Source organism: Drosophila willistoni, unplaced genomic scaffold (genome assembly GCF_018902025.1).
Source record: "Drosophila willistoni isolate 14030-0811.24 unplaced genomic scaffold, UCI_dwil_1.1 Seg596, whole genome shotgun sequence".
Classification (NCBI taxonomy): Eukaryota; Metazoa; Arthropoda; class Insecta; order Diptera; family Drosophilidae; genus Drosophila; species Drosophila willistoni.
This window is the reverse complement of record NW_025814515.1, coordinates 64621-75958: the sequence shown is the minus strand read 5'-3', so window position 1 is coordinate 75958 and position 11338 is coordinate 64621. Positions and strand designations below refer to the sequence as shown.

General features: G+C 37.5%; 1 protein-coding gene across 4 annotated transcripts; it reads left to right on the top strand.

The window, feature by feature from the left end:
- The first annotated feature begins 1377 nt into the window (after positions 1-1377).
- LOC124461689 lies at positions 1378-10968 on the top strand. 4 transcript variants are annotated; one of them, XM_047013180.1, is made up of 2 exons: positions 1378-1670; positions 10080-10243. In XM_047013180.1, exons 1-2 carry the CDS (start codon positions 1385-1387, stop codon positions 10226-10228), a joined length of 435 nt encoding a protein of 144 aa, XP_046869136.1. In that variant the 5' UTR covers positions 1378-1384; the 3' UTR covers positions 10229-10243. The 4 variants fall into 4 exon arrangements, 3 of the variants coding, with proteins under 3 accessions (XP_046869136.1, XP_046869137.1, XP_046869135.1); XM_047013181.1 differs by lacking the exon at positions 10080-10243 and adding an exon at positions 8141-8292; XM_047013179.1 differs by lacking the exon at positions 10080-10243 and adding an exon at positions 2106-2755.
- The last annotated feature ends 370 nt before the right edge of the window (positions 10969-11338 follow it).

Below are 11338 nucleotides of genomic sequence, written 5' to 3'. Positions count from 1 at the left end.
AATGACCCTGTCTGATTCGTGGTATAGTTCGATATAGTGTTTTTGTTTCACTGACTCTAAAGGCCTTTAACGCGTTTTTTGGTCACGAATCACTGGTATCTTTCACTAACTCACGATCACGTTGTATTTAGCAGGGTCCCTGCTCGGGCGCCAATTAAACACTTCCTTCACTCACGGGTTAAAAAAATGAATTTTTATTTATAAAGTCACTTTTATTACAATACAGTATGTTTTAATTATAACTGAAAGATGCTGACTTTGGTGAGCGAATTCGGCGGAGTTTAAGCGAAGTTACCGGTTGGTTTGTACTTAGGCTCAAGACTGATTTGCTATGGTTCAATTATGTTGGATGAAGGCTTGGGTAATCGACATCGTCGCAGGCGGCGGCGTTGGCTGAGTCCAATAGTCCACTTTAAGTGCGTGGGACCATTCTTTGTTTAAGAAATTTGTATGCACCGAACCCGACACCATTCTTCTAAGGCCTGGGAAAATGGGGTGCAGGCTTATTGTTTATCCTAGCGATCGGACTGTTACTTGAGATTGGCGATCATGCGACAAATGGGCATGTGACGATTGAGTGGGGTTGACCAATGGGTATTGCATGTGATGATGAAATAGGGTCGGCCAATGGGCATGCGGTTAATGGGCATGTGTTGACGGACTTGGGTCTATGGCTTCTATGTTATGGTATGAGTTGTGATAGAAGTGCTTAACTTGCACCAATCAGTTTTCCAACTTGATTTATTACAACAATGCCACGAACACGCAGGGGGGCTAATTTAGTCGTCAAACAAACAGATCTAGAGGCATGCAAGATAGAAGAGCAATAAGATCAGATGCAGAAAGGCAACAAAATAATGCAGATGTCCGTGTAAGAATGGCGCAGTTACGTGCATCACGAGATGAGCGAAACCAACAAAGACAATTGGAACGAAGAGAAGCGCGCAGATTCGTAGCCAACAGACATAGAGGGATTGACCAACATCAACAAGTACTTCGAGCATTTACATCACATTCATTTCTTCGACTAGCATTTCAGTATGAGCCTGATGTTGAATATTACGCTCATTCCAAAGTGGTAATTGGTACATTGGACAAGGAATGCCCGCACTGTCAAGCCCTTAAATTTAAAAATGAGCCAATTGGGATGTGTTGCTCATCAGGAAAAGTGAAACTTGCAGAAATTGAAACACCGCCGGAACCATTGCACGGCCTCCTTATTGGTACTGATCCAAATTCTTCGCTGTTCTTGCGTTCAATTCGGCAATTCAATTCATGTTTTCAAATGACAAATCACCTCAATTCACCATTTGCAACGCGCATTGTCAGCGAGCTGGACGCTCTGTTAAATGAGCACAACGAATTGTTGAAATTCAAATCACATATGCATAAGCTACAAAGTGACAATCACGCTATTTTCATCAATCCTGATAGAACACCAGCTGGAGGGCATATACGTCGATTCAACGCACCTGTTGTTGACGACGTGGCTGGAATCATGGTTGGCGACCATACAGCTACGCGACAAATCGTGATTCGAAGAAGAAATAATTCTCTTCAGTCCATTCCTGATACCCATCGTTTATATGATGCTCTCCAATATCCACTCATTTTTTGGAAGGGACAAGACGGATATTGCATAAACCTTAAGCAACGAGATCCGGTAACAGGTAATTCATTCATTAAGAATATGAAAACTCTTTAATTAATACATGGATATCTATATATATAAAATTCTCGAGTGTGGTGCTTGTTACCAAACTACTCCGAAACGGCTCGACCGATTCTCACGAAATTTTTTATGCAGATCGTGTAGGACTGAGAATCGGCCAACATCTATTTTTTATACCCAAGCTTTAAGAGTAGTAAAAGATTTTGCTCCACCTTTTGCCATCCATCTAAATTACTTTTACATTGAATGTTTTCGTAGTATGCCAGCTTTCGTTTTTCATTTATAAATCACTCAAATGTATATTGCTTAACAAATAGACTGTAATTTATACTTAACTGCAACTCAGCAATAGAGTTAAATAGAATTTAATATAGTAATAAGACGTTCAACATATCCAAAGACATCTACTTCAAGGGTTTAACTTGAATTTCAGCAATAAAATTACCAACCGCAATTTTAATTTTTCAAAAGCGGGCACAGCGAAGCGTGGCAGGGCATGTGAACATGCGCGTTCAAACGCTTCAGGATCCATCCGCCGAAACTTTTTCGAAACAGCTATTAGATATTGTCAATGGGAAAGTTGCCGTACATGAAAATACTGGATCAATAAAATTACCAACCGGTTTTTGCACAATCGTCCACTCGCAAGATGTTCTCATCGACTGTATATTTCCCGATGTACACACACAATATATAAATCTTGAGTGGCTGGCAGAAAGAGCCATTTTAGCAGCGAAAAATGTGGACGTTCATGGATTAAATTTCAAGATACAACAATTGTTGCCAACAGACTCTGTGTCATACAAATCTGTTGATACAGTTTGCAATACTATCGAAGCTGTAAATTACCCAGTAGAATTTTTGAATTCCTTGGATTTGCCAGGCATGCCACCGCACCACTTACAATTGAAAGTAGGATCTCCGGTGATTTTTCTCCGTAACTTGAACCCACCACGGCTGTGCAATGGCACACGATTGGTTATTAAAAAATTAATGAAGAACGTGATTGAGGCCACCATTTTAAATGGCAAGTTTCAAGCTAAAAGGTAACACGAAATTCTTTGACTATTAGGCGTTACGAAGTTCGCCGGGTTTGCTAGTATTCTAAGATAATTCATTTTATAATTATACATTGATTATTTAATCAATTAGTCGGTACTTTTTGTTGTACATATCATGTTGACATACAGGTTTGGTTTGCCGGCTGTGCCTAAAATACTCTTCGTTTTTGGCACGCGACAAAGCGGAAAACGGAAAGCAATAACCGACAAAGTAACTCAATATTGTTGTTGTTGCTAAGCGGCATTTTCGTTCGTCTGTGCTTTGTTGTTCTTCTTCTCATTCTCGTGCGAGCAGCTTGTTTATAATTAGTGGCAGTTTTTTTGTGATATCAAAAATTAATAAATTTAATTAAGTGTTTTCAAGAGAAAAATATCAAAGAAGCTAACATCGGCTATGCCGAAGTTTAAATAACCTTGCAGTCCTTGGTAATAATAATTTTACATGTTCAAAATTTGTTTTCTGCAACTCAATTCATCAATATACAAACAAAACAATTTTACTCTCTATTTTACAATTATTTTACAATCACAGATGTAAATTTCATAGCATACTCCGATTTTTATGAAAATGTTTCTTCTAGTTCTTCGTGAGCTATATGATATAGTGGTCCGATCCTGATGGTTTTCATACTTTATTTTTCCCGGGTAATAAACAACCCCGAAAAAAAATTTCAGCCCGATAGCTCTTAAGACGGCTGAGTAAAACGCATTCGCACAGACGGACGGACGGACGGACGGACGGACAGACGGACATGGCTATATTGACTCAGCTTCTCATGCTGATCAAGAATATATATACTTTATTGGGTCGGAAACGTCTCCTTCTGTGCGTTACAAACATCTGACCAATTTTATAATACCCTCTGCAAGGGTATAAAAAAGGTAAGTGTTATTTAAATATAAATTTAAATATATATGTATGAATATAAAACTAGTGATTTTGTTGGCAAAAAGTGTGTTTATAGTGTTTATAAACATAAAAAAACAAAAATTAATAAAGTTTTTTATAATTGCATTTAAATCGTTAATATTTTAATGCAAGAAACAAAACTATAAGAAACAAAGAAAGAACGAAAGTGAAAAAAAGAAATTTCCAGAAAGTGCTAGCACTAACCCTAGAACACATAGATGGGACAAACTCATGATTTTTTGATTGCAAACGCTAGCCTAGTCATGGAACCCCAGAGAACTTCGGGAAAACCCGAACGTTCGTACTCTCAATGAGAGCGTAAAGTGGGGAGAGGGCCAAGCAGCTACGAAAATAATTTAGTCTAGCACAGACTACAGAACGACGAAGGCAGGCCTATGTCGCTTGTGATTTCGTTCTGTCTATGTATGTGTACACTCGTCGGTACATGCTCAGGCTTCGTAGTGTGTGTGTGACGTGAAGTTGTACAACATCGCATTTCAATATCGCTCAACCAAATTTTTAATTTTCCACAAAACAGCGACAATGCGAATAGAAAATGCCCCCGTGGAAAGAATATCAAGAAATATTGCCATCTGCTTCGTATGTATCCCGGTGGCTGTGCCGATAGAGTGTTCGCTTGGCGATAGGAATGGTCCTGTCGCTGTTTTGTGGAAATTAAAAATTTTGGTTGAGCGAGATATTGAAATGCGATGTTGTACAACTTCACGTCACACACACACTACGAAGCCTGAGCATGTACCGACGAGTGTACACATACATAGACAGAACGAAATCACAAGCGACATAGGCCTGCCTTCGTCGTTCTGTAGTCTGTGCTAGACTAAATTATTTTCGTAGCTGCTTGGCCCTTTCCCCACTTTACGCTCTCATTGAGAGTACGAACGTTCGGGTTTTCCCGAATTTCTCTGGGTTCCATGACTAGGCTAGCGTTTGCAATCAAAAAATCATGAGTTTGTCCCATCTATGTGTTCTATGGTTAGTGGTGCTAGGGAGCAGAAAAACAAATTCTGCCAACAAAATTGCTTCAATGTACCAGGTTCGATGCCGGACCGAGGCAAGCCAATAAAATAATTTTTTTTTCATAATAATTTTTTTTTCTACAATTTTTTCTATTACTATCAGTATGTAAAGTTTACATAGTATAATAATAATAAAATATTTTATACTATTTTTCTTTATTTCTATAGAAATTTTAAATATTTTAAAAAATTTTACAATATTTTTCTTTATTTTCTATAGAAATTTTAATTATTTTGAAAAATTTTACAATATTATTCTTTATTTTCTATAGAAATTTTAAATATTTTAAAAAATTTTACAATGTTTTTCTTTATTTTCTATAGAAATTTTAATATTTTAAAAAATTTTACAATTATATAATATTTAAAAAAAAATTATTAAAAAAGAAAAAAATAGTTTCCACCGGGGGTTGAACCAGGTTTTCGTCAACTTCAAACACGCCCCTAGGCCACCGAACTGCTTAGGGGCGGTTATTTTTCTTAAATATTAAAATTGTTACTTATAGAATACTTAAAAAATTTGTTTATTTTTTTATACAAATAGAATTGTTAGTTAAGTTTCTAAAACTGACAAAGCCAAAATTTCCGGCGGTTATTTTTCTTAAATATTAAAAATTGTTACTTATAGAATACTTAAAAAATTTGTTTATTTTTTTATACAAATAGAATTGTTAGTTAAGTTTCTAAAACTGACAAGCCAAAATTTCCGAAGCCTTAATATCGATGCGAAAATATATTCCAAAAGAGTTTGCAAGGAAGCCGAGATCATTAGTAGTGCTTCCACATTGGAAGGCAACTGAGTACAGGCAGTTTTTGTTGTATACTGGAATTGAAGCTCTTAAAGATACATTGAATGATGACCAGTATTACGAGTTTTTGTTGCTTTACTGTGCTTACAGGTTGCTATGCTCCCAAAAGCAGAGACATAGTAATGTGGAAACTTCTCAACAAATGTTAAACTTATTTGTTGAGAATTTTTCACTTGTTTTTGGGGAAAACAGTGTTTCCTATGTTCACAGCTTACTCCACTTAAAAGAGACTGTTGAGCAAATCGGTTATCCGATTTCAGGCTCTTCATACTCTTTCGAAAACTATTTGCAAAGTCCTAAGAGATTTGTTCGAAAGCCAACGCAAATTTTACCACAAATTTGTAGGAAAATTGTAGAAGATAATTTAATTAGGAGGAGGAAATAGAGTTAGGTGAAAATTGTTTAAAAGTAAAGGGATGCACACTAAGTAATAGAAGGCCAGATAATTTTCGTTTTATTGGAGAAAGCATCCCATTTCAGGTAGTTTCTTTCACAGAGCAGCTTGGTGAAATATTTATTGTAGGGAATAGATTTGCACAGATAAGAAGCAGTGTAGGAATTTATTTCCCTGATTTAGAAATGGCATGAACTTTGGAAAAGTTTTTTGTGTCCGATTTTGTGACCAAAGCGGTAGCTATGCCGTACAGGGGGGGTTTAGTAGTTGTTCCCTTGCTGCATATGTAGGTAGTTCGAAATGGGGAAATGGAGGTGTTTAGTCCGTAGGCATTAGTATTAATCGGCCATATTTATTGCGACGACGCATTAGATATATTTTGAAGATTCACCTACCATAGTTTGATAAACTTCTTTTCTTCTTTTTTAAACAATAATAATAAATTCTTTTACTTTAGAATGGCCGACCACCAACAACAACCAATAATCGCAGAGTTCGCCAATCTAAAGCAAGCGTTGGCGGCTCAGACGGCGCTAAACGCCATATGGCGATGGGGAAAAAGCACCGGGACTACAGGGATAAAAGCGACAAAGCGGCGACACAATGCTTGTTTGTCCCGGCGTTCGGCAAGATATCTTCTCTAAAGTCTATCACACGCGTTCTCAATATCATTCAAGTGGTTTGGGTAACTCTACTTGGAAATCGAGGTGAAGTCCTGGTGGAACAGCGGTAGTAGGTTTATCCGTTCTGTCTCCATCTTAGGAAATGGAAATGTCTGCACCCGAACGAAATAATTTCGTACTCAAAACCCAATCGGCTGCCGAAAAAAAATTTAGGAAAAAATTTTCTCAATCGAAAAGAATAATTTTTGTTACGATGATTTTTGTATACCCTATTTACCTATGAATGAAAATAAACGTGATAGCACTAAAAATCTTTATATACAAAAAATTTATAATCTAAGATAATTCATTTTATAATTATACATTGATTATTTAATCAATTAGTCGGTACTTTTTGTTGTACATATCATGTTGACATACAGGTTTGGTTTGCCGGCTGTGCCTAAAATACTCTTCGTTTTGGCACGCGACAAAGCGGAAAACGGAAAGCAATAACCGACAAAGTAACTCAATATTGTTGTTGTTGCTAAGCGGCATTTTCGTTCGTCTGTGCTTTGTTGTTCTTGCTTCTCATTCTCGTGCGAGCAGCTTGTTTATAATTAGTGGCAGTTTTTTTGTGATATCAAAAATTAATAAATTTAATTAAGTGTTTTCAAGAGAAAAATAGCAAAGAAGCTAACATCGGCTATGCCGAAGTTTAAATACCCTTGCAGTCCTTGGTAATAATAATTTTACATGTTCAAAATTTGTTTTCTGCAACTCAATTCATCAATATACAAACAAAACAATTTTACTCTCTATTTTACAATTATTTTACAATCACAGATGTAAATTTCATAGCATACTCCGATTTTTATGAAAATGTTTCTTCTAGTTCTGCTAGAGAATATAGTGGGCTATATGATATAGTGGTCCGATCCTGATGGTTTTTATACTTTATTTTTCCCGGGTAATAAAAAACCCCGAAAAAAATTTCAGCCCGATAGCTCTTAAGACGGCTGAGTAAAACGCATTCGCACAGACGGACGGACGGACGGACAGACGGACATGGCTATATTGACTCAGCTTCTCATGCTGATAAAGAATATATATACTTTATGGGGTCGGAAACGTCTCCTTCTGTGCGTTACAAACATCTGACCAATTTTATAATACCCTCTGCAAGGGTATAAAAAAGGTAAGTGTTATCTATATATATAAAATTCTCGAGTGTGTTTGTGTTTGTTACAAAACTACTTCGAAACGGCTCGACCGATTCTCACGAAATTTTTTATGCAGATCGTGTAGGACTGAGAATAGGCCAACATCTATTTTTTATACCCAAATAATAACGAGCTCACGATTAAAACTGACTAACTGTGCTGGATATCTGAACTACCCTGTGTTTTATACGAGTGAAATTAGACACACGGCCTACTTGATAAGAGATGAAATTCAACAAAAATAATTTAAATCTTCCAATCGAAACAGGCCGTGAAAAACCATATACAACGTTGAGACTTTCTAGATTTCAGTAAGGTGATGTACACTGTTGAGTTCACACGGCTTCGCTTGGGGATTTCCGTATACAAAAATTTAATTTTCCAGTTTTTTTTTCGGAACAAACAGTTGAAATTTTCTTTTAACTTCAGGACAAGCGTTCTGTCGCTGTCGCCGAGTGTGGTTCGGTGGAAGGCGCGCACAAGAATTGTGCGTCTCGAGTTCAGTCGTTGTTACAACTCGATTGCGACCGAACTCGCTGCGCTAATTATTGATCAAGAAAATAATACACGTTGTACAAATTAAACACTTCCTTCACTCACGGGTTAAAAAAATGAATTTTTATTTATAAAGTCATTTTTATTACAATACAGTATGTTTTAATTATAACTGAAAGATGCTGACTTTGGTGAGCGAATTCGGCGGAGTTTAAGCGAAGTTACCGGTTGGTTTGTACTTAGGCTCAAGACTGATTTGCTATGGTTCAATTATGTTGGATGAAGGCTTGGGTAATCGACGTCGTCGCAGGCGGCGGCGTTGGCTGAGTCCAATAGTCCACTTTAAGTGCGTGGGACCATTCTTTGTTTACACAAGTGTTCAGGACCATTCTTTGTTTATTGCCGAAATTTGTGGCGTGATTCTGCGTATGCACCGAACCCGACACCATTCTTCTAAGGCCTGGGAAAATGGGGTGCAGGCTTATTGTTTATCCTAGCGATCGGACTGTTACTTGAGATTGGCGATCATGCGACAAATGGGCATGTGACGATTGAGTGGGGTTGACCAATGGGTATTACATGTGATGATGAAATAGGGTCGGAGAATGGGCATGCGGTTAATGGGCATGTGTTGACGGACTTGGGTCTCTGGCTTCTATGTTATGGTATGAGTTGTGATAGAAGTGCTTAACTTACACCAATCAGTTTTCCAACTTGATTTATTACAACAATGCCACGAACACGCAGGGGGGCTAATTTGAGTCGTCAAACAAACAGATCTAGAGGCATGCAAGATAGAAGAGCAATGAGATCAGATGCAGAAAGGCAACAAAGTAATGCAGATGTCCGTGTAAGAATGGCGCAGTTACGAAATGAGTGAAACCCACAAAGACAATTGGAACGAAGAGAAGCGCGCAGATTCGTAGCCAACAGACGTAGAGGGATTGACCAACATCAACAAGTACTTCGAGCATTTACATCACATTCATTTCTTCGACTAGCATTTCAGTATGAGCCTGATGTTGAATATTACGCTCATTCCAAAGTGGTAATTGGTACATTGGACAAGGAATGCCCGCACTGTCAAGCCCTTAAATTTAAAAATGAGCCAATTGGGATGTGTTGCTCATCAGGAAAAGTGAAACTTGCAGAAATTGAAACACCGCCGGAACCATTGCACGGCCTCCTTATTGGTACTGATCCAAATTCTTCGCTGTTCTTGCGTTCAATTCGGCAATTCAATTCATGTTTTCAAATGACATCGTTCGGAGCAACGGAAATAGTTAAAAATACTGCTGCAAATGGTCAACAATTTAATTCCACATTCAAAATCAAAGGCCAAATTTACCACAAAGTCGGCTCATTACTACCAATGCCAAACGAGCCTTATAAATTTTTACAAATTTACTTTATACGTGGCGAGGACTCCGAACGGGCACTCGCCAATCGCGTGAATACACGTTGCAACTATAATCACCTCAATTCACCATTTGCAACGCGCATTGTCAACGAGCTGGACGCTCTGTTAAATGAGCACAACGAATTGTTGAAATTATTCAAATCACATATGCATAAGCTACAAAGTGACAATCACGCTATTTTCATCAATCCTGATAGAACACCAGCTGGAGGGCATATACGTCGATTCAACGCACCTGTTGTTGACGACGTGGCTGGAATCATGGTTGGCGACCATACAGCTACGCGACAAATCGTGATTCGAAGAAAATATGATGCTCTCCAATATCCACTCATTTTTGGAAGGGACAAGACGGATATTGCACAAACCTTAAGCAACGAGATCCGGTAACAGGTAATTCATTCATTAAGAATATGAAAACTCTTCAATTAATACATGGATATACTATTATAGGAACCGAAACAAACAAGAATATTAGCTCAAAGGATTTCTATTCGTTTCGGTTGATGATTAGACGTGGTCAGGATAATATCATTCTACGATGTCGTGAGCTTTGCCAACAATTTATGGTCGATATGTACGTCAAGATAGAGAGTGAATGACTACGATACTTGCGATTTATGGATATAATATGGATAATATGGACGACCTTGCTTTTTTATTACTTTTACATGTAATCCAAAATGGCAGGAAATTACATCGTTATTACCTGGACAAAGTGCAATACATCGTCATGACAGGGCATGTGAACATGCGCGTTCAAACGCTTCAGGATCCATCCGCCGAAACTTTTTCGAAACAGCTATTAGATATTGGCAATGGGAAAGTTGTCGTACATGAAAATACTGGATCAATAAAATTACCAACCGGTTTTTGCACAATCGTCCACTCGCAAGATGTTCTCATCGACTGTATATTTCCCGATGTACACACACAATATATAAATCTTGAGTGGCTGGCAGAAAGAGCCATTTTAGCAGCGAAAAATGTGGACGTTCATGGATTAAATTTCAAGATACAACAATTGTTGCCAACAGACTCTGTGTCATACAAATCTGTTGATACAGTTTGCAATACTATCGAAGCTGTAAATTACCAAGTAGAATTTTTGAATTCCTTGGATTTGCCAGGCATGCCATCGCACCACTTACAATTGAAAGTAGGATCTCCGGTGATTTTGCTCCGTAACTTGAACCCACCACGGCTGTGCAATGGCACACGATTGGTTATTAAAAAATTAATGAAGAACGTGATTGAGGCCACCATTTTAAATGGCAAGTTTCAAGCTAAAAGGTAACACGAAATTCTTTGACTGTTAGGCGTTACGAAGTTCGCCGGGTTTGCTAGTTTAAATATAAATTTAAATATATATGTATGAATATAAAACTAGTGATTTTGTTGGCAAAAAGTGTGTTTATAGTGTTTATAACATAAAAAAACAAAAATTAATAAAGTTGTTTATAATTGCATTTAAATCGTTAATATTTTAATGCAAGAAACAAAACTAAAAGAAACAAAGAAAGAACGAAAGTGAAACCAGAGGGCCGGGGCTAACTTCGACCGCGTCAAAGTTTGTATACCCTTGCAACTTTTTTGGTAACTCTTTTCTTACCTATAGCCATTAAAGTAGAAAAACGTTTTATCTAAAAAGGCTAATATTGCGAAAGAACGGCCTAAAATCTTAGCATAGGAAAGAACGAAGATATTGATCA